This window comes from Balaenoptera acutorostrata, chromosome 20, assembly GCF_949987535.1.
Source record: "Balaenoptera acutorostrata chromosome 20, mBalAcu1.1, whole genome shotgun sequence".
Taxonomy (NCBI): Eukaryota; Metazoa; Chordata; class Mammalia; order Artiodactyla; family Balaenopteridae; genus Balaenoptera; species Balaenoptera acutorostrata.
Window position 1 is genome coordinate 41,038,616 of NC_080083.1, and position 21,445 is coordinate 41,060,060.

The 21,445-nt window shown below is 56.9% G+C and overlaps 2 protein-coding genes across 18 annotated transcripts; one reads left to right on the forward strand and one right to left on the reverse strand.

Annotated features, from left to right (window-relative positions):
* Positions 1–1,236: 1,236 nt before the first annotated feature.
* SLC25A39 (solute carrier family 25 member 39) lies at positions 1,237–6,583 on the forward strand. Of its 13 annotated transcripts, XM_057536563.1 has the most exons (13): positions 2,215–2,351; positions 2,641–2,743; positions 3,229–3,328; positions 3,461–3,520; positions 3,618–3,704; positions 3,925–4,058; positions 4,397–4,464; positions 4,608–4,732; positions 4,911–5,084; positions 5,413–5,522; positions 5,736–5,817; positions 5,896–5,976; positions 6,066–6,583. In XM_057536563.1, the coding sequence occupies exons 3-13, from the start codon at positions 3,244–3,246 to the stop codon at positions 6,179–6,181; spliced, it is 1,122 nt and encodes a 373-aa protein (XP_057392546.1). In that variant the 5' UTR covers positions 2,215–2,351; positions 2,641–2,743; positions 3,229–3,243; the 3' UTR covers positions 6,182–6,583. The 13 variants fall into 13 exon arrangements, with proteins under 13 accessions (XP_007180256.2, XP_007180259.2, XP_007180260.2 ...); XM_007180194.3 differs by lacking the exons at positions 2,215–2,351; positions 2,641–2,743 and adding an exon at positions 1,237–1,388; XM_007180197.3 differs by lacking the exons at positions 2,215–2,351; positions 2,641–2,743 and adding an exon at positions 1,237–1,388 and having other exon boundaries at positions 3,949–4,058.
* A 655-nt stretch (positions 6,584–7,238) lies between these two features.
* RUNDC3A (RUN domain containing 3A) lies at positions 7,239–16,567 on the reverse strand. Of its 5 annotated transcripts, none has more exons than XM_057537077.1 (11): positions 16,234–16,567; positions 12,494–12,609; positions 11,968–12,104; positions 11,696–11,781; positions 10,780–10,869; positions 10,586–10,666; positions 10,242–10,407; positions 9,972–10,129; positions 9,066–9,203; positions 8,845–8,951; positions 7,239–7,821 (listed from the first exon to the last, which is right to left on the reverse strand). In XM_057537077.1, exons 1-11 carry the CDS (start codon positions 16,338–16,340, stop codon positions 7,679–7,681), a joined length of 1,329 nt encoding a protein of 442 aa, XP_057393060.1. In that variant the 5' UTR covers positions 16,341–16,567; the 3' UTR covers positions 7,239–7,678. The 5 variants fall into 5 exon arrangements, with proteins under 5 accessions (XP_057393060.1, XP_057393061.1, XP_057393059.1 ...); XM_057537078.1 differs by having other exon boundaries at positions 11,968–12,101; positions 16,234–16,566; XM_057537076.1 differs by having other exon boundaries at positions 11,968–12,116; positions 16,234–16,566.
* Positions 16,568–21,445: the final 4,878 nt, after the last annotated feature.

Sequence of the window (21,445 nt, forward strand, 5' to 3'; positions counted from 1 at the left end):
CAAGAAGAAAACCAGAAATGGAGTGCAAGCCCCTCAATCTACTGTGAAGGAAACTGAGGCTCAGAGGTCACCATGTTTGATTCCTGGCTGTGCTACTTTGCTCTGGGGAAGAAGGCGTGTAAGGAGTTATGACTATCTGTGCCTGCATTTAGAGGCAGAGGTGGGACCAGAATCCTGGTTGCTCTAAAGACCCTTTCCAGAACTTTCTGTGCCACAGGTCCTGGAGTGGGGCGGGGGGGCAATCAATAATAATAGTAATGGTCACCGACTGCTTGCCAAGTGCCAGACAGGGCTCTAAGCACTTTAGAGCTATTAACTCATTACATCCTCAAATTCCCATGAGGCAGGGGTATTTTGATCCGCATCAGCTCATTTATAAATGGGTGAAACGAAGGCTTAAAGGACTCTAGATACTTGCTAGGAGGTCCCACAGCTGCTGCAGCAGGCAGCCCATATTGGAACCAGGTCCCGCCCTCCCAGTGCTCTGATCTGGAGGCAGGTAAGTGGTGCAGCCCCACCACGCTGTATCTTAAGAGTTCTTGGGGCCTGAGGCCTGAGTAAACATTTGCAGGGAGCAGAGAGCCCTGGTTGAGAATTGGATGGGATGGGAGATCCTCTGGACTCAGGTAGGAGGGGGTTTGAATTATAGCTCTTTCATTTGTGTGATCTTGGTGCAACTTGACCTCTGGGGTCCCCATTTTCTCATGTGAAAAATGGGAGAGTGCGTAGGACAAGTCTGGATTCTACTCCACACCAGGAGTCATTACACACAAGGACCTCAGTTTCCTCCTCTGTAAAATGGGGGGGGGAGTTATCTCTTGGCTGATGGCTGTGAAACTGTGTAAGTCATAACTTTGAGGGAGTAAAGGACCCTAATAGGGGCTGGGTTCTCGCCCTGTCAGTTTATAAAATTATTTTGTGTCATTTCATAATTCACTTGGTATGGGAAGGGCATGTAAAGGGCGCCTTCTCTCAGGGCCCTTTAGATCAGCAGCACTTCACGGGTCACTCCCCGCCCCCCATTTCGGGCTTCCTAGCGGTGGAGAGCCGCAAAATCTTTTCTCAGGGAAAGCATACGGTTGGCCCCTTGGAACCCACGTGCTAACCCGGCGTGCACCGGCTGGCTGGGCGACTCCAGGCCCGGAGGCGACCATTCTGGGGGTGAGGGGCGGAAGAGCTGGTGACGTCAAAGTCACGGCCTACCCTTCTTAAAGGCGCAGGCTCGCAGCCGCTGTTCCTTTTTCTCAAGTTTTAAAAGCGAGGCAGCTGATGGCGTCTCGGGTGCGGGGCTGGCCCGGGACAGAAATGCGGCTCCTGAGAAGAGGTATCAGAGACGTCCAGGATTAACGCCCACCTGTCACCCGGGGAGGCAATGTGGTGCGGGGGAGGTAATTGTCCAGTTCTTAACTTTAAGCTTCAGTTTCGCCTTCTGTAAAACGGGGTTAATAATGATCTACTTCTAGAAGTTCTGAGACGTAGAAAAAATAGGTTTCGTGAGAGTAACCAACACAGAAATGTCAGTCCCCTTCTCCCCTACTCAATCCTATTCCTGTGCGAAGGAGGAATCCGAGACCCAGAGCGGTGTTGTAACTTGCCCAGGGTCACAGGGAGGTGGGACGAAGCCCAGGTTAAACCCGGTTGAACCCACGTCTCCCGGCTCCCGGGCCAGCCTTTCCTCTCTGTCCAGCCTGCCTGGCCCGGGTTACTTACTCGTCAACTTCACTACCCACACCCGCAGGGTACCCCTCAGTTTTGTCAAGTGGATTTGCAGTTGCAGTCTCGATGGATTGTCTGTTAAATAGGGACGACCCTGTTTGATACAGTCACCGTGAAGTTGTAAAACCTCAGCAAACAGCCCGATGGGTTAATGTTTGCCAGCACTATTTCATCGCCCCCCGTGGCCTTGGAAGAACTGATTCAAACCCCCGCCGCCAAACAAATAAGGAAAATGGGGAGAGTGCTTTACCCACGTTCGTCTAGAAAGTTTGCGGGAGCAGCGCTTGGCCGGGATGCTGGTGGGGTGGTGTTGGCGACAATACGCTGTCAAAGACGGTGCTGCCGCCAGGTCAAGCGCGGCGTGGAGACTTGCGACCTTGGCGCGGGGCCTGGTTAGCGCGGGACCCGGAGGAGGCCGCGAGTGGGCGGGCCGGCCTCACTCCGGGCAGGCAGCCGGTCGGCCCGTGGGGGGGGCGGGGCCTCGCGGCGCCGTCCAGGGGCGGGACGGGCTCGTCCAGTTTCCGAGTCGGCCTTGGTGCCTAGCGAGCGCGCGCGGAGCCGGCCCCGGCCGCGGAGCCGATATGGGCCCGCTCGGCCCCGGGCGCCGCGCCGCGCGAGCACCGGCCTAGAGCCAGGTGGGCGGGGCTGGACCTGGGCCGTGGGTCCGGCGGGGGGCGGAGGCGGGAGTCGGGTCTCTGGGGGTCCCGGGGAGCCTGAGCCGGGCCTGGCTGGGGGCCGGGAGTCGCTGGCCGACCTAGTCGGCCCCACCGGGCGCCCCTTGCGCGCGGGACCAGGACAGAGAGTGTCGCCGAGGGGCGAAGAGCGATCTTGTCTCCCCATCCCTACTTCCCGTACTCTCGACCGGCCCCCCCGAGAAAGAGATTTTGAGGGAGAGGGAGCAGAGGGATTGTCCTTCCCATCCAGGTTCGGGGCTGGGCCCTCCGGCCTCGGGAGGACAGGTGCGGGGGAGGGCCGGGCACCCCCGCCTGCAGTCCCAGAAAGTGGACGGACCCATCGCCGCCCTCAGGTTTGTTACCTTTCCCTCCCTGCCGGGCTCCACCTCTCCACGTCCGGTGACTCGAGGCTCGCATGCGCCCGCCTTGGGGCTGGTTGCTGGAGTTGGGGGCGTAGGGGGGCGGCTCAGGCGTTTTGATCTTTGGGCCCCCAGGCCAACCCGGGCACCTGCACTGAAGAGGTGCACAGTAACTCCGTGTGGCGAGGGTGAGGAATGGCGGTGGGTCATTACAGCCCATTAACTGATGGATGACTCTCCCAGTTTCCTTCCTAACTACTCCCACGGTGACCTTGGGCAGGTCACTTCATCTCTCTGAGTCTCTTTCCCCTTTGGCAAGGTGGAGTTGACAATAACTGCTATAAAAAGTGGTTATGCGAAACTCATAGTGAGTGAGTGGGGTGAGGGTCCAGCTAGTGTCCCCAAGAGCCCCTGCATTCTTTCTCTCCCTACCCCTGACTCCGGTTTTGTGCTCCAATTGACTGACGTTTGTTTTTCAGAACTGAAGCTACAAGATGGCTGACCAGGACCCTGGAGGCATTAGCCTCCTCCAACAGATGGTGGCATCTGGCACTGGGGCCGTGGTCACCTCCCTCTTCAGTAAGACTTGGGATGGTGGGGTGGGGGCAGCTGGGGACTGGGGCAGACCAGAGATTAGAAATGACTTGGCTCTGGATGAGGGGTCGGGGCGGGGTCCTGAAAGGAGCTTTCAGACCTGCCCTCCTCCCCCAGTGACCCCCCTGGACGTGGTGAAGGTACGCTTGCAGTCTCAGCGCCCCTCGGTGGCCAGTGGTGAGTGTCTGACCCTGGAGCCAATAGGGAGTGGTGCCAGGGATCCCCAGAGATGAGGTCCCTGGGGCAGGTGGGGAACATTTGTGACTTGAGGTAGTGCCTTGTATTTTAGAGCTGATGTCTTCCTCCAGACTCTGGAGCCTCTCCTACGCCAGATGTGAGTGCCCCATGCCACGGGGAACCTGTAAGTGTCCTGGGGAGGGATGTCCCAGTCTCTCCAGGGCACACGGCCTCACAGCCACGGACTAGCACACGCTTCTAGATCATATTAGCTAGCCCTCTGTCCTACACAAGAACGTCCACCCAGGGACCCCAGGCTCTGCTGGCCCTCCAGGGATGGGAGCTCACCACCTCCCTGTGAGATTCCAGGGCTCTGTCATGCTAATGCCCCTCCCCTTCCCCAGTGCCCTCCTCTCTCCAATCCACAGGGAAATGCCTCCTGTACTGCAATGGTGTCCTAGAGCCCCTGTACCTGTGCCCAAATGGTGCCCGCTGTGCCACCTGGTTTCAGGACCCCAGTCGCTTCACTGGCACCGTGGTGAGGAGCAGCTGTGCCCTTAGCTGGGTCTGTTGGCATTCCTGAGGGATTCAGATTGGTCAGGCAGCAGACCTAAGAAAGAACGGGTAGCGCAAAGCACATAGGGGTGGCCAGTTCAGTTTAGGAAGGGCTTTCCTGAGGAGGTGGGGCCATCACAAGATTTTGAAGGGTGAATAGGAGTCTGTTTGGAGCCAAATAGGGAATACCATGTGTAGAGGCCTGAGGGGCTACTGGGTAGGAGCGAGGGCATCAGGCTAGGGCCCAGCCTGGGCCAGCCCCGCCACAAGCCTTGTTCATGTTCATCCTCCCTCCTCCTGGGCTGGTGTCTGCTTGGCCAGGATGCCTTTGTGAAGATTGTGAGACATGAGGGCACGAGGACCCTGTGGAGCGGCCTCCCAGCCACCCTGTGAGTACCCCAGTTCTGCGTATTGCTTTCGCCCGATACCCCACTGACCCCTTACTCCCCTGTTGGCTGGCTGGGTGGGGCAGGGGAAGCTTGGGAGGTTTGGGAACTCTGGGGAGTCTTGGCTAACCTGTTCACACCCCTAGGGTGATGACTGTGCCGGCCACTGCCATCTACTTCACCGCCTACGACCAACTCAAGGCCTTCCTGTGTGGTCAAGCCCTGACCTCTGATCTCTACGCACCCATGGTGGCTGGTGCACTGGCCCGCCGTGAGCACAGCCCTGGGCTTTCCACCTCCCTTTGACCCCACCTGTGCCGGAGCCCAGTCTGGACTCCCAGCTCCAACCTCTGCCAGCCTAGGGGTGGGGGGGACGTTCAAGGCCCCCAGACTCTGGGCAGGCTGCCTCTGGGACCTGTAAACTGACCCCTCCTCCCTGGTCCCTGCAGTGGGCACCGTGAGCGTGATCAGTCCCCTGGAGCTGGTGCGGACAAAGCTGCAGGCTCGGCATTTGTCATACCGGGAGCTGGGCACCTGCGTCCGAGCAGCTGTGGCTCAAGGCGGCTGGCGCTCACTGTGGCTGGGCTGGGGTCCCACTGCCCTTCGGGATGTGCCCTTCTCAGGTAGGCACCAGGGGTGCAGGGATTGGGGTAAGGGAGCCCAAGGGGTCTACGGGCAAGTCCCAGCTTTGCTACTACTGACTTTAAAGTCACGTAAACTCTCTGAGCCAAGAACATCTCATCTGTGAAGTGGGCCCCAGCAGGCGGGATATTCACCCAGGTTTTCACAAGATACTTCTTGCAGAGGGCCTTTTATGGGAACTGGCACGTGGCAGGCAGACTTCGTAGCTGGGAGGGAGTGGTTGTGATGTAGGTCTGTGAAAGGTGGGAGGTTCGTGGCCTATCCCACTGCCCTTCCCGTCTCTAATGAGTGAACCCCTGTGCCCCCAAGCTCTATACTGGTTCAACTATGAGTTGGTGAAGAGCTGGCTGAGTGGGCTCAGGCCAAAGGACCAGACCTCCGTGGGCATCAGCTTTGTGGCTGGCGGCATCTCAGGGACGGTGAGTTGACCAGGCTGAGAATGTGGCCAGTAGAGGTGTCCTTGGGGTGACCTGAGGGTCGTTGCAGACGCTCCGGAAAAGAGTCCTTGCTTGCCTGTCAAGGAGTGCGCTCCCCCTCCCCTTCTGAAGCTCTAACTGGGGCTGGCAGACCCTGGCCGCATGCAAGGAATGGGGGTCCTGGGAATGGAGACCAGCCCTCTCCCCACCCCCCAGGTGGCGGCCATCCTGACTCTACCCTTCGATGTGGTGAAGACTCAGCGCCAGGTCGCGCTAGGAGCGGTGGAGGCTGTGAGAGGTGAGGGGCCCCGGCTGGTGCGGGGCAGGGCAGGCGGGGTCCCAGCGGGGTCTTACAGGGCCTCGCCTTGGTTTGCAGTGACGCCCCCGCACGCGGACTCCACTTGGCTGCTGCTGCGGAGAATCCGGGCCGAGTCGGGCACCAGGGGCCTCTTTGCAGGTGAGCGTCTGTGTGTGTGTCCACGCCCTGGTGGAGGTGGGGCTCCCTGGGACCTGACCTCTGACCCCAGCCTCCCCCTCCCACCGCAGGCTTCCTCCCAAGGATCATCAAGGCCGCCCCGTCCTGCGCCATCATGATCAGCACTTATGAGTTCGGCAAAAACTTCTTCCAGAGGCTCAACCAGGAACAGTTTCTGGGCCCTTGAAAGGAATGAGGGGACGAGGACCCGACCTCATCCGTGGTGGGAGTGGGGCAGGAGGAGACTGAGCCAAGTGCCTTTTCCTCAGCACTGCGGGGAGGGGCCTCATTTCTCTTTCCTCCCCACTCTGAGCCCCAGGGGTAGGGGGCTGCCCCTCTGGGCCCACGCCGACCCCTCCTCTCTCAGACCACTTTCTTCCTGCTGCTCCCCATTCCCCAGCCCCAGGAATCATCACGCCCTCCCTTCAAGTTCAAGACCAAATTTGCTAACTTCTCCCTCACTTCTTTCCCTGTGGGTTGCTGTAGCTGGGCCTGCCCCCAGGAGCCGCAAAACCTTGTGCCCGGCATAGTCTGCACCCACCCTTGTTAATTCCTTGAGTCTAAAGATGATAAACTTCTTTCCATTGCCTCTGATTGTGGGGGTCTCTGGGGTGGGTGGGAAGCAGGATTTGGTGAGTGATTTGCACAGAAGAGGCCTGGAAGGGACCTTGATGTTGGCTTTGGCTGCCCAGGTGGCACCCATGTAGAGGACCCCTCCCACAGTGTAGTGAGAGCAGGTGGGGATAAGGACCCAGAGTTGAGAGAGTGGTGAGACCTCTCCCCAAGGGTACACTTAAGCGACAACCCAGGAGGGAGGGTGGCTTCACTGCCAGGCTTTGGGCTAATGGAAGGGTCTGGATCTCTAGGCCGAAGCTGCATTGCTCAGGATGATGGAAGGGAAACGGGGACCTGCCAGGCCTTGCTTTCTCCATCCTGCCACCCAGGATGTCCAGCATCTTCTTTGCCTGGGGTAAATGAGTTACCAAAGAGTATCAGGTTGAAGGGGTCCTTACATGTTTTGGTCCTTCCCTGGGCTGACCTAATATTTAGAACACTTCATACAGAAGCCACCCACCTCTTGAATTACTCTGAACAGTCTGCTCCCAGGGGGCACACCTGATTTTATCTGGTCTAGCATCACCTTGGTTACGGGCCCAGCACTAGCCCCGCCGCATTCTGCCAACCTCAGAACAGGGCCCTGTCCCAGTCCCCCCACAGACAAGGCTGCCCTCAGTCCTCTGGTTTTTATTTGCCTGCTACCCTCATAGCTGACCCCCGCCCCCCCCCCCAGTCTGGGGGCTGAGGAAGGAGTGACTCTGGGGCGTACACGGGGACAGACAGGAGAGGCATGGGAGGCGGCAGTGCCAGGCTGGGCCACCAGCTTCTGAGGAGGGCGGGGAGATGAGCAAAGGAGAGTCCGGTAGGGAGCTAGCCAGGCAGCGGGGTCGCCAGAAGAATAAGCTTCCTGAGGGCTCCCTGTGGCCCCGGTGCCCCTGCCTCTTGGCCCAAGCTGCCTCCCTTGGCAGCTCCTGCCTCCACGGGCAAGAAGCTGAACCGGGCTAGAAGCAAAGGGTGTCTCCCGAGAGACTCCTGGCTGAGTGGGCAGCATTCTCTGGAGGGTGGCCTGGATTGGGGGACCGTGAGGAAAGGCGGCAGGTGGGGCTGGCACCGCCCATGCCGCTCCTCAGCTGGGGCTCAGTGCCGGGCTGCCCTCGGGACTGTCGCTCACCAGGCACTCGTTGGATTTGAAGCTCGCCAGGGACTTGCAGCTGGGGATGGAAGCCAGGGAGCCGCAGAGGCCCAGCATGGAGGGCGTGGGGTCCTTCCCTGGGGAGAGAGGGCGGGTGAGGCGGGGCCAACCGGTCTGCGTGTGCGAGTTGGGTGTGCACAGGTGCAGGCGGTGAAGGGACAGCCCTCAGGTCACCCATCCGGAGACCTTCCTCATTTCTGGAGCGCTTGCCTTTTTCAGTTAAACCCTGGTAAGAACCTGCCCCTTTCCATGCAGGGAGCTGGGGACACTGTATTGTAATCGTCAGTTTATGTCTCTGTCTCCCCCCGAGGGTTCATCCTCTCTCTTTCTCCATTTATTAAACACACGGTGAGCACTTGTTCCGTTCCAAGCACGGGGGATACAGAGAACGGACGAGACACAGTCCCTGCCCTCACGGAGCTCACAGTCTGGTGGGGAGACAGACACACGTACAATCACAAACACAGTGTGGTGGGGTTCCACATCCATAGCCTGCCTTGTGTCAAAGAAGATCTAGGGCCATCCAGTACAGTGTGGTTTTTAGAAAGAAAAGACAGGTAGTCCAGGCACCGGGAAAACTAGGGTGGGAAACCAAGGTGAAGCCAGAGGGGGAGGGCAACACAAAATGCATGCGTTGAAGTCCTGGACATTCTCTTGAAGGGAGCCACTAATTTGGCTCTGAGCTTCCTGGCAGCCAAAGAAAAGGGGGAAACAATGGTCAGGCGACTGGTTCACAGAGCGCATGAGATAAGAGCAAATTAGTTAGGCGAAGAACTCCCTGAGGATTTGCGGGGCTCTTGAGGATGTCATGATGCCAAAAGCCATGGAGCCCTCACCATATGCCAACACTGGTGATCATTTTAAACAACATCCCCATTTTACAGATGAGAAGGACTCAGCAAGGTGGAATCAGTGACCAAGCTCGCACAATCAGAGGAGGCGCAGCTGGGATTTGCCTGATGCCCCAAACCAAGCTCTCAGTTGCTGTGCTAGGCTCTCGGGAAGAGTTGAATGAATGAGGGAAGTGGCCAGGGCCTGACTACAAGCCCCAAGGCCTGGCCTCAGCCCTTCCGGGATGGGTGCTGGATTGGGGGGCTCACCAATGGGGCCCCAGGGCTCCTCGTCCCGCTTGCCCTCTCCCAGGCGCTGGGAGTCCGAGCTCAGACTGGCTTCAGCCGACAGCGGCTCCGTGCTCATGAAACTGTGTCTGTGGCAAAGCAGAGAGCTGGTGTGTGGGCAGAGGCCCACGGCCCCAGTGCCCCTCTTCCCTGGTAGAGGAGGGAGCGGCACTGAGGCCAAGCCAAGCCTGCCTGGGGCTTACCTCCGGTAGAGCTTAGGGTTGTTGGCGCCCTCAGACCCATTGAGTGTTCCCAGTGACGGCCATTGGTTGACCAGGCGTGTGGTGAGGTCCTTGGAACCCTGGGCCAGGGGAGCATGGTCACCGGGGATCAGACCTGTCCTGGGATGGGGAGGGGGAGTCAGGCCTGGCTGGAAGAGGGAGCAGAAGTGGGGAAGAGGGGCTCAGCAAGAGGTGCGGGGAGGGGTTAGGATTGAAACCTGGGTAGCAAAAATGGGTATGAATGCTGAGGATCAGTGGGGCAGATCCTGGGAGTCAGTGGAGGGTACTGGGGGGGCCACGGCGGTGACAGGAATTAGTGCACTCGTGCTGGGGGTTAGGGGAATAATGAGATGTTGCAGGGCGTCAGTCAGGGTGATGGGCGGGTGGCTGCAGAGTAGTGTGGGAACCATGAAGAGTCATGGGGTGCCACAATCATGCTGGGAGGTCACAGGGTGATGAAAATGTTTCAAGGGGAACCGTTAGAGGGATGGGGAGGGGTGAGGTCAGGGGTCACGGTGGGAGGAGTGGTGAACAGAGGGAATAATGCAGTCATGTTGAAGGTCGTTGAGTCACATTAATTAGAGGTCCTTAATTGTAATGTTGGGGTCCCAGGAGTACTGTTCAATGGCCATTCTAGCTTATGTCAGGTAGTTGAGGGTGAAGTGGGGAGCCGGTTGGTGGGGGCCCTTATGTCGAGAATGATGTTAGGTCGCGGCGGCGGGGAGGGGGGTGGATCTCGGGGTGGCGATGACGGACTCAGGGGTTTGATGCTGGTGCTTGGTATCAGGAAAGGTGGCGTTAGAGTCAATGGGGGCGATGGCGGGGGTTCCCTGGGGTGATGTGGTCGGGGTGGCCGAGGACCGGGGTCAGGGTCGCGGCGGCACTCACAGCTGCTCCTGCAGCTCCAGGATCACGCCTTCCAGCTCCCGCTTCTCCCGCTGGTTCTGCGCCGCCGCCTCCTCCAGCTGCAGCTGCAGCCGCCGGTTCTCCGCCTCCAGGTCCTTCAGCTGCGACTCGCGCAGACGCACCAGCTCCTCCAGGTAGCCCTGCGGGGGCGCCGGCTCAGCCCGGGCGGCGAGAGGAGAGGGTCCCCGCGGCCGCCCGCCCTCTGCCGGGCTCTAAGCAACCCCCGCTCCGCCCCCGCCGCGCACCGCGCACCTTCTGCGCGTAGACAATGCGGAACTTCTGCTCCATCTTGTGCCACTTGCTGTACCAACTGTCCTCGTCGGTGACGAGCGGCAGGTACGGGTGCTCGGGCGAGTTGTCCTCGCTCGTGCTGCTCTCGGCGCTGTGCCGCTCCTCCTCGTCCGTCAGGTAGTCGTAGCTTGGAAGGAGGGCGCAGTGGGCACCGGCCGGCCCTGCCCGCCCGCGCGGCCCCAGCCACACCCCCTTGGGCAGGGGAACCAGGATGCCGCCCAGCCCGCCCGTCTCCCGCCATCCCCGCCCCTCAGGGCCGTCGTCTGTCCGCACCCAGCACCCCTCGCCGCAATCGGGCTGCTCACCTCTGGGTGAACTTTAGGTAGGGCGTGTAATCGATGACTACGGGGGTCTTCCCGTCCAGCACTTCGCCCTTTAGGCAGAAGCTGGGGGCAGAGCAGCCACAGGGTTGGGGGCAGGTATGAGGGGATGGGAGTGCGGACCTTCGCAGAGAAACAACCTCAACCCCCCACCATGGCCACGGCCACCCAGGCCCCACCTGAAGTCTATGGCGCTCAGCCCGATCAGCATCCCGGTGAGGACCGTGGCTTCCTCCCGCAGCATGATGGCTCCCGAGTCATAGAAACGTCTGCGGGGAGGGGTGAGGGACTGCGGTGTAGCATCCTCCCAGGGAGCCCCGCCCCTCAGGGCGTCTCTTGTTGGCTTATTACCAACCTTTCCTAGAGGAAGGAGGTATCTTTTTCCTGCTCACCCCTCAGCTGTGGATCTTGTCTCCCCCTCAGACTGGGGCCCACTGGGGATAGCGCCTGTGTCTCCCACCTATTAGAACGTGTGTGCCCTGAGACTAGACCTCCATCCTCAGAACTCCCCCTTCCCCACCAAGTACTGGGTCACCCAGATCCTTAAAAATCAGGAAACAAGTCCTAAATCAGTGCTTGGCATACAGTAGATGCTCAAAAACATGTTGATGTGAACCCTGAAATGTGAGGACAGGCTAGAGATACAATGCAGTTAAAAACCCACAGTGCAGGGATTGAAGCTCTGACCCCTGGGGCTCTGGAGTCCACGGGTAGCAAGTACAGACTGCTGCTATTGTTTAGGGAGCAGGTAGGGCTCTGTGTTGTAGGCCATGGAAGGCCAACAAGTAAAATGATACATAGTTGAGGCTTGTCCAGAGCTGTGTCTAAGAGCAGAGCTGTGCATGAGACCGGTGCTGGGGGTCATGGGAGATAATGAATTTGACTTGGAAGAGATGGTGGTGGTGCTAAAGGTGTGTTCTGGGACTGCAGGCCCAGCTGACTGGTGGACAGTCTGGGAGCCGGAAGCTAGCAGTGCATACTGGGAATTGTAGTCCAGGTACTGAAGGTTACAGCAGGAACTGAAGGATCAAGTGTGTTTAGGCAATGAATGTACACACTGGGACTTGTGGTCCACACTGACTGAGGGGGTCTAACCTGGTGGTCCGGGTGTCCCGTAGGGCTGTGGTGATGTATTCCGACATGCGCTTCTCCATCAGTGCCACCCGGATCCACGCCCGGCCCTGGAAAGCACGCTCACCTTTACTTGCTGCCCCGAAGGGACTCAAGTGTGCACCACTGGCTCTGGATCTCCTGTGGCCTTTCTCCCCAGTGCCCATGGGCAGGGGCTAGGACCAAGGAACAGGCAGCCCTCCTGTATCCAGAGCAGGGAGCAGCTGCCCTGGCCCTGCTCACTGCAGGCCACTTACCTTGGCTCGGGCAGTGCTGATGTTCTCCATGTTCTCGATGCTGCTTACGCAGTTGTTGGGCACTTTGCTGCAGGCCAGGCGGATGTAGTCCCAGAAGCCCCGCTGCCCATCTGAGCTGAACCAGCTCACCGGACCTGCTGGGGCACAGGCTGAGCCAGGGCAGGGAGGGGGCTCAGCAAGACCAGGGAGTTTGGAGAGGGTCCATGTAATGGGGCACACACATGCATAAGTATAAGCAGCCATGCACGTGCGTAGTGCCTACCCCAAACTCACATGCACACACATGCATGTATATACAGGGCACGCCCATGGCTGGGGCTTGTGGACACCCACTGTCTTGTGCCCAGAAGATCCCCTCCCCTCTTCCCAGCTCTGTGCCTGAGCTTCTGCGCATGGTCCAGAATTGGGGCCAGGGTCAATGATGGAGTTCAGAAAGCCACAGAGTAGATCAGAGGGGGGGTAGCTGGAAGCCAAAGGCTGGGAGTTGGGAGGGCTGGGCAGTGGGGGGACAGGAACCTGGGCCCACCTTTGAAGCGGTGGCTGAGGATCTGCTCTAAGATGGCTGCAAAATTCACGAACTCCTCAGCTGAGTCATCGATGGGCTCTGCCGTGTACTTCTCCAGCAGCGTTTTCACAGAGAACCTGGGTGAGGGGGAGGGAGAAGGGGCAGTAGGGTGTCAGGTGAGAAGACAAGGTGATGGGGGTAGAAGGAAGGCAGAGAAGAGGCCACCAAGAGCACGGACGCGGTGGGGAAGCAGAGGGAAAGAGGGCAGGAGACAGTGACCCATAGAGGGGCTGTGACATGGGAGAGTAGGGTTGCAGGTGGGAGACTGATTGACAAAGTGGGTGACAGGAGAGGTGAGAGGCAGAGAAAGAAAGCTTCAGGAACAAGGTATGAGAGGGGATGAAACGATCGGTAGAAAGATGAGGCACCTAGAGCCAGCGGGCTAGCGCAGAGCCCCTTCCTCCTTGCCCACCCTTTGGAGTTGCATTCCAAAGGGTAGGGGTCGGATAGGAGTTAGGAGCTGCTTTGTGCCCCTGCCTCAAGCTCCCTTCTGCTATTGCTGGAACAATCTCCAGTCCCTTCTGGGGTGGGGTGTGGGTCACCTGTACCAGGGCATGTGAGTTGGCACCAAGCACATGGAGCGTGGGCATGCATGGGTGGCCAGGTGGGCTCCCAGCACACGGATGCCCCCCTTCCCCCTTCTCCTTCTAGCTTGGCCACCCACACACCAGCTGCCCAGAACCAGGCGGTGCAGAACTGGGCCGGGGGAGGTGCAGGGTGTGGGTCTGACACACTCAGTGGATGGGAGGGGGCATTGGCAGCAGATCTCTGGAAGGGGGTTTGGGGGCCCGGACACCTGGCTTCTCAGAGAGGAAGGAAGCCAAGGGAAGCCAATGGGGCTGAGAGGCTGGAGCACAGCAGCCCCCGTCCCTCCCTCCAATCCTGCCCGGAGACTCAGCTCCCTCTGCAGTCCCTACGACTGCAATCTCCACCGGCCATCACTGCAGTGGGCTGGGACAGGGAGGAAGACATGGCTCCCAACATCCCATCGTGGCCCCCCTATGGGTGGCATAGCAGGGGTGAGGTATCCAGGGATATGGGGGCTGCTTGGAACTGTCCTTTTTACCCTAAGCTCATCAAGCCCTGTGATGCGCCCAGCACTATACTCTGCGTGTGTTATCTCATCCATCCCTACAACAGCCCTGGGTCCTCTTATTATCACTATTAGCCCCATTTGACAGATAAGGTAACTGAGGGTCCAAGAGATTGACTGATCTGTTCAAAGTCACACAGCTTGTGAGGAGTCAACAGGTATGTCTGGTTCCAAAGGCCTTGCTCTTTCTGCTACATCTGTGGCCTCCTGATGGATGTCAGGATCACCGAGGCCCCGACCAACCCCTACCTCCTCTGCCCTCTGTGCTCCAGCCCTCAAGCCCTGGCCTCTGAGGCTCTCAGGGCAATGGCACAACCAAGCCCATGGACCTTCCTCCTTCCCTATGGGCTTAGAGTTGGTCTGGCCTGAGATGAGAGCCAGGTCAGTGCTGGAGTTGCCCTAGGGTGAGGCAGCCTGGGTGGACCCAAATCTTGTGTCCGTGTGATACCTGGTGGCCTTGGACAAGTCATTTAATCTCTCCAAGGCCCATTTTCTCCAGGTGCAAACAAGAACAATGGTACCTGTCTCATCAAATTTTGGTTCAGATCCCAGGAAAGACTGAGAGAAGGTGAGTACAGGCCATGGGGTAGGGGTGGTGAGGAGCTGGGCCATTAATGGGATAGCCAGAAGGAGCCTGTGTTTAGGGCATTAATCTGGGCTTCGTTATGCAGCCCCGCCCCCGTGATTTCTTCTGGTCATTTGGGTCAGACCTCAGTGGGGGCCTGCGGCTGGTTTCAGCATGGCAGCCATCTGCCATCTGTCCTCAGGGGTGCTGCAGCTGGTCATTGCCCCCCAGGGAGCCCCATGGTGTGTTCCCTGCTTAGAGGTGCAGGGCTGCTGCAGGTTACCATGGAGACAGGGCGGCCAGGGCCCATGGGAGCCCTCGGCCTGCTAAAGGGAACTGTTCTGGGAGCTGGAGGCGAACCACGTGACAATGAAGAGGCGGCAGGGGCCCGAGGGGTTTCTGAGCCTTTGTCATGCTCCCAATCCTCCCCAAAACTCTATCCCTCACATCCCAGCTCCAAGCGCACTTTCAATCCACCAGAACCTCTGCTTCTGCAGCCTAGGCCAAGGGGAGTTCCCCCCTTTCCCACACACTCAACAGGCCCAGCTGTCCTGGCAGGCAAGAGAAGGAAGAGGAACCTAGGCGATCAAGCAAGAGGAGAGGGACTGGAAGGATGGCATTGGGACGGGGCGATTTTCGTGTGCCAGGCACAGGGCTAGGCACACTCCTTGGTGTGACTATTACATCTACAATGGGGATGATGAGGCAGCCAGGGCCCAGAGTGGTTACGAGACTTCCTCAAGGGTTGTACGGCTCATAACTGATGAAGAGCTTGAACCTAGGACCATCTGTGTTTTACACCACACTGGCAGGGTTTGGGGGGTGAGCGTGGAAGCAGGGGACCGCATTTGGGCTGGGCCATTGCTGCACTCATTCCTTGTATAACATTCCAGGCATTTTTACAGAGGTCAGATGTGCACAGCACCATGCTAGGCACTAGGGATATAATGGTGTGAGACAGACGCAGTACTGTTGGGTGTGTGCCCAGGAACCTGGAAGGAGCTGTAGGATACGGAAGCCAGGGCATCAGGTGGGCACTGATTCCTGGGGGAAGGAGCAGGACCAAGGCCAGTGTGCAGGCAGGTGGGACTGGCAAGGGAAGACAGCTGAGCCCTGCAGTGGGAGCACCCTGCCCTCAGAGGCGGCATGGGGAAGAGGGGAGGTTGCAGGTGGAGAAGGCAGCTGGCAGGGGGATCCTAGACGGAGAGATGAATGCAGGTGGGGGCTGAGAGACTGGCCATTCCTGGCTTCACGGCAGGGCAGCGGGGGGTGAATCACTGCAGGGCTGGGAAGTGGGAAGCTTCACTTCCTGGCCCCAGGAAAGTGGGCAGGTCTTCCCAACACTGCGACAGCCCCACCCTCAGGAACCAATGGCTCTGCCCTCCCAATCTCCTCCCCTTGAACCCAGGAGACCCAGGCTTCTGTGCTCAGGCCCTCAGTCCTTCCCACGGCAGGGGCAGTGCCGTGCCTTCACTGGACGGATTCAGGGACTTTGCCTACATGCCCAGTTGACCCTGCCATAGGCTGCAACTGCCCAGAGATGGAGGAGGGCACCATCCCTGATCCAGGATTTGAGCATTGGAAAATCTCCCAGAAAAGCCCCACCCCAGAGAGGCCAGGCTGACAGGAGTGGGAGTGAGGGTACGCTTGGAGGGCGTTCATCCCCCTATCCCATCAGTTCTCCTCTGCCCACCCAGCTCCCGCCCCCAGCAAGGGAGCCAGCCATCCCCACCCCTCCCCCTCACACACAATGTCACTTCCTGGTTCTCACAGGAAGCTGCAGTGCCAATTAAACACCCCTCACCCCCAGGCCCCAGGCTGGGCATAGGCCTGGCTTGGCCTAGAAGGGTAGGGACCAGACCTCCAAACCCCCTCCAGGCCTGGGCCTGAGGATAGCGGACGCGCTCCTCTTAACCTTGTGCTCCCTCCCTTTTCTCCGCGGCTGCGGTGCTTCCTCCCGCGGGCACGCTCAGTCCAGGTCTCCGCAGCCCGCCCCGCCGCCTCTTCCTGACCACCCCACCCCCGCCCGCCAGCGGTGCCCACCTGCACACGGTGATCAAGTTCCTACGCTCCACAGCCACATTGCGGGAAGACGCTTTCTTGGAGGACAACCCCAGAGCCATGGTGGTCTGGACAAAGCTCGCTTCCATCCAGATGTGTAGCCACTGCTGCCGCCTCTAGCTGGCCCCCCCAACCCGCCCGGCGCCCCGGCCCCCCCGCCGGATCACGGCTGGGCCCTCTGTCCGCCGGGACCCCTCGACCCCTCCACGGCCATCCTCCAGCCGCTGCGCCTGTTGCCGGGGCCCCTGGCTCCCTCCCCCGGCGGCGATTCCGGAGCAAAACAAGGCAGGGGAGGGAGCTCTCCGAGGTGCTGAGCCGGGGCCAGTCACCCCCCCCTTCCCTAGCCGCCCGCCCCCCTTGGCAGGTGACGTCAGGGTCCTCGGGCCCCGCCCCCGGCAGGCCGGGGACCAATCCGCAGAGGACGTAGGATTTTGGGGGGAGGGGAGAGGGCCGGGGCCTCAGGGAGGGCGGAGAGGGTCCCAGGGAGAGGCAGCGATTGGAAGGAAGAAAGGGGGCTTCTGGCTTGTTCTCCACCCCCATGCTCAGAGCCCGGGACCCACGCCTAGCGTCTCTGAGCTCCAACGCCTCTACTCCCTTGTTTCTGACTTGTGATCAGTGGTGTCTATCTCAGATTTCTCATTTCTCCTCACCTCCTCTACCCTCATCCCGGCCCCGCCCCCCCACCCATTCAGTCTCGGCATTCCCAGCGAGGCCAGGCTAGGTCTGCGTCCAGAGAGCGCAGGTGGCCCTACGCTGCCGACCCGGGAGACCAAGGAGCAGTCAGAGACTGCATATCTGTCTGTCTGCGCCCTGGCTTGACTTGTCTGCACCAGCCGGCGGAGTCCACAGTTACTAGGGTGGGGGAGGGGAATCCAGAATAAGCCGTAGGAGCCCAGCGCCTGGGACCACTCGGGACGATGAGTGGAGAGTAGACTGGCAGCTAAGGGCCTGGGCTCTGTGGCGGTTCCCAGCAGTAGAGCTGATGCCTACAGTGGTGCCAAGGTAACTGCTTCTTCTCAGAGTCCTACCTCCTCACACCACCCCAGAGGCAGCTGACATGAGGGGTTAACCCCTTGGCTGCCAGAATTGCTGCAGGGTGCCATCAACCCTCCCTGCAAGGCCAGAAAAGCTGGTTGCATCTTTTTTTTTTTTTTTTTTTTTTAAGTATAGTCGATTTACAGTGCTGGTCGCATCTCTTAGGGAAAGGTGGGGAAATGGGGGCATAGTCCGGCTTCCCTGCCACCCCTTGCTCCCTCACATCACTGCTCCCACCTGCTCCATCCCTCTGTTTAGCCTGTTCTCTTTCAACCACTGAAATCCCCAGCTCCCTCAGAAAGCTTTTCTGTGTCAATTACAAGGGGTCCACCCATTTTCTCCATCTGGCCTCAAGAATGTCCATTCACCAACTCTGCCCACTCACTGGGTTTACTCTGCTCGCTAGTGGCAGGTCGATGTCTACACATTGATTCAGATGTGCACCCACATCTGAATATGACCAGCAGGCAGGGACCCTCCATTAGCACAAACAGAGGAGAAGGAGATGAAAGACCTGTAGAAATTTCCAACCTTGGTTTGCCTCCCTGGGGGCTGGGAAGAAGGTCCTGACTCCCAGCACAGATCTCCTGCTCACTCAGCGTCAGCCTCAATTCTTGGCTTCTGGGACCTCAGACTTAGTCTTTTCAGTCCCTCCTCTCTGACTTTTCCCTCTTGCCTCACGTCTAGAAGCCCCTCTTATTGTCCTCCTGCCTCCAGACCCATTGCCAGGGGTGATCATGATGTTCGTTCTTTTGTTTTTCAATTGCAAGATATATCAGATGCACAAAAGAGCACCTACAACAGATATGTTCAGCTTGAAGAATATTTACAAAGCAAACACCTATGTCATAACCTCAGTGATCAAGAAATAGGACATTATCAACACCCCAGGACCTGCCGTATGCTTCTCCCAGATCTCATCTTCATCCATCCCCGCAAGAGATAACCACTATCCAGACTTTTGCGATAATCATTTTCTTGCTTTTCTTTATAGTTTTACCACATACACATCCATCAATAAAAAATATAGTTTAATGGTGTTTAAACTTTGTAGACATGGAGTCATACTATATGAATTCAGCTGCAATTTGCTTCTTTCAACATCATGTTAGGGAGAGTCATTTTCGCAGTATACTATTCCAATGTATGTCTCTATCACAATTTATCTATTCTACCATTGAGGGTATTTTGTGCACCAGATAGGGCCTAGTTAGAAAAATAGAAACCACACGATGTATTTGAAATAGAGGGGATTTGGTTACACAGGAGTGGGAAGACCAAAAGAGCAAAAAGAGAAAGAGAACATGGAGACAACATGGAAGTAGTGAAACTTGTAACTAAAGAAAGTAGCAAGGGCTAAGGGAACTCAAGGGAAGAGGTGGGAGCCCACGGGTGGGGCTCAGACTCAGCCAGAGCCACCAGTGGGCTGCCATTGGTGCCATCTACAAAGAGGAGCCATCTACAAAGCTGGTTCTCAGAATGCAGAAAAAAGCTGAAGGCTGGAGCCAACTGCCAAAGATAGGGTGACCCTAAACAAAACCCCCAAAGAGAATATCGTCCCTTCTCCTTTCCCTGCCTTCCATCTCCCTCTAGTGCTTTCTATTAGTAGAACTAACAGAAAGCCAGTTAGTAGTGGAGTCTGGGAAACAAGTTTGTAGAGTCCTCCCGACCCCTCAGCATCGGAGAGCAGAGAGACATGAAGAATGGATTTGGAGCAGAAAAGCAAGAAATAAGTAACTGGCACAGAAAAAGGGGGGACCTTTTGCTGCTCAGCATCTACACACATCTTTTCTATACATATTTGAACAATAGCAACTTCCTGCCTTTGCCTATTAAGATGCAGTTGTCTTTGATACAAGTGAAGGTGCTATAGCGCCCTCCCCTGCAACGTTGAATTGCAAAGTCTCTGCAGAAACAGTACCCATCTCTGGGTGATGTTAATACCTTTCTGAGTTCAGCCGCATTTCCTCTAGAGGAACCTAAAGACTAAATAATAAAGCTCACTACCAACAACAACCCTTCTATAAGATACTAAGGCAAAAGAAGGAAGGGGGAAATAATACTATACAGAGTATATAATATAAAGCGAGCGAGCAAGCAAGCAAATACCCATAGCATCTACAATTCTTATTTTTGTAACTGGTCGAAATTGACATTTATAATCTCCTCTTCCAACACTCATTTCATTTTCACTTTGCCCTTAGCCAGCACCCGAGTTGGCTGTTGTTGTTTTTTTAACCATGTCAGGTGACCACTTCATTCTTGAAGAATCTAAATCCTCAGAATTGGATTGCTATCAGTTTAGCGGAAACATTGTTGTATCTAGTGAACGGATTCCTCCCTTGGGGTAGCAGATGCTGTCAGTATCCCTCCCACATTCCCTATGCGCTTGGGTACACTGAAGGAACTTCCAACTGCCAGAAAAACTGCAACTCTACCTGAGGGCTCTGTCTGGCCACTGGAGCCTGCACTACTCAAACGCTGGGCACTCCCATCCTCAGCAAACCTCAGGCAATAACTGATGAGGATTGGTGGAAAAATACCCCAGTTCTCTCAGCTGTCAGGTGGGATAGTCCTGAGGCTCACATTATTACTGGCTCCCTGAGTCCCCAGCAGGACTAAGTTCCAGTTGTCCACACTCTTAATTGGGTTGATAGCACAGCCTTTATTAGCCTCCTTCCCTTCTCTGTGTCACCTTCCCATTCACTTGCAGGTAGTTCCTTGCATCATTTTTCAGATATGGGGAATTTCCTGGCGGTCCAGTGGTTAGGACTCCGAGCTTCCACTGCAGGGGGCACGGGTTCCATCCTGGTTGGGGAACAAAGATCCCACAAGCTGCGTGGCGTGGCCAAACAAACAAAAAAACCCTCAAATGTCAAATCCTTCAAATCCTCAACTGAGGTTTTATTCCTAGTGGGACCGCCCCTCCCCCCAAAAAACCCAGTTGGTATCTGAAGTGGTCCTAGGAAGCAGATCTCCCAAATGGGATTCTGGAATTGGTTGACTCACCATCCAAATGGCAACAAGGATTCCATTGCTGGGGTAAGTGCGGGTGCTGATACCCAAAGCACCAGCAAGATTACTAAAACTGTCACCCTGGTGAATCCAGGGATGCACTGCCTGTGCGTATCTCTAGTATTTGTGATATGGGAGGGAAATGGGAATTACAAAGATTGTGGAGTTGGTCAGTTGTTGGTAAATGCCTTCAAACTGCTAAAAGAAAAAAATGACAGACTCACATCAGCTATCAACTCAGGGTACAGTGTAAAACCCAGAAGTCCTTTAGGGCAGCACTCAAGGAAACTCTTATCTGCAGCCTGTGTAAGGCTGACTGGGCTGAAAATCAATCCCATAATGCTGTAAGAATAACAGGATTATTTATTTAAAGCCCCACCAAGTCAGGGCCCTGATAAGGAAAGAGTAGGACACTGAGACCTGGTATGAAAGCATCTGTTCTGGAATCCCCATATTATCCTGAACCCTTTGGGCCAGGAGAAGTGGCCTCTCCCCCTTGATGGAAGAGAGCAGTTTCTCCTTGCCTGGGTAACATGCAAAGTCCTCACCTGAGGCAGATGCCTCACAAGATGATACTTGCTCTCTTCAAGATCTGACCCTGACCCCACTCCATGATTCTAGACCATGGGCAAGTCTCATCCTGGAACAAGTGGGGAAGTACTATCCCAGCTATGGGAAGAAAGGGATTGTTCACCAAAAATGCTGCAGGATCTGGCTAACGTAGCAGCAGAAACTGGGAGAACATGCTTGAGAACAGATCTTGAGGGTGCCGGACTGGGGTCAGGGAGTGAAATATAAGGCTGCATAGTGGAGAGTTTATATTGATCTGGGATACTCTACCATGACTAAGGATTTAACATTTTAAAGCCTTAGCAAGGACATCTGAAACCAGTTGCAATAGGCTGCTGCGATAGAGCTTCAAAGTTTGGAGGAAACCGTATGTTACAGCAAATGAGGTGGAGATGCTAGAATTTCCTTGGCTGAGTGCTGGGGAAGGGTTAAAAGGCTCAAAGAGATGGGCTCACCAGAATGAAATTATTATTGTATAAGACCTATTATTATTGTATAAGACCAGAGAACGCTCCAGCTTCCTGTGTTCCTCATGAGGACCCAGAGACACTCACTTAAATAGTGATAAGAAATG

Bases quoted from the DNA above. Each gene is read 5' to 3' on its own strand.
- SLC25A39 (XM_007180194.3), top strand. From the start codon at position 3,244: ATGGCTGACCAGGACCCTGGAGGCATTAGCCTCCTCCAACAGATGGTG. The intron at 3,329-3,460 runs GTAAGACTTGGG...CTCCTCCCCCAG, and splicing joins CGTGGTCACCTCCCTCTTCA to TGACCCCCCTGGACGTGGTG. The intron at 5,977-6,065 runs GTGAGCGTCTGT...CTCCCACCGCAG, and splicing joins CACCAGGGGCCTCTTTGCAG to GCTTCCTCCCAAGGATCATC.
- RUNDC3A (XM_057537076.1), bottom strand. From the start codon at position 16,340: ATGGAAGCGAGCTTTGTCCAGACCACCATGGCTCTGGGGTTGTCCTCC. The intron at 10,870-11,695 runs GTTAGACCCCCT...CCCTCCCCGCAG, and splicing joins CGGGACACCCGGACCACCAG to ACGTTTCTATGACTCGGGAG. The intron at 10,130-10,241 runs GTGCGCGGTGCG...GCGCCCCCGCAG, and splicing joins GCATTGTCTACGCGCAGAAG to GGCTACCTGGAGGAGCTGGT.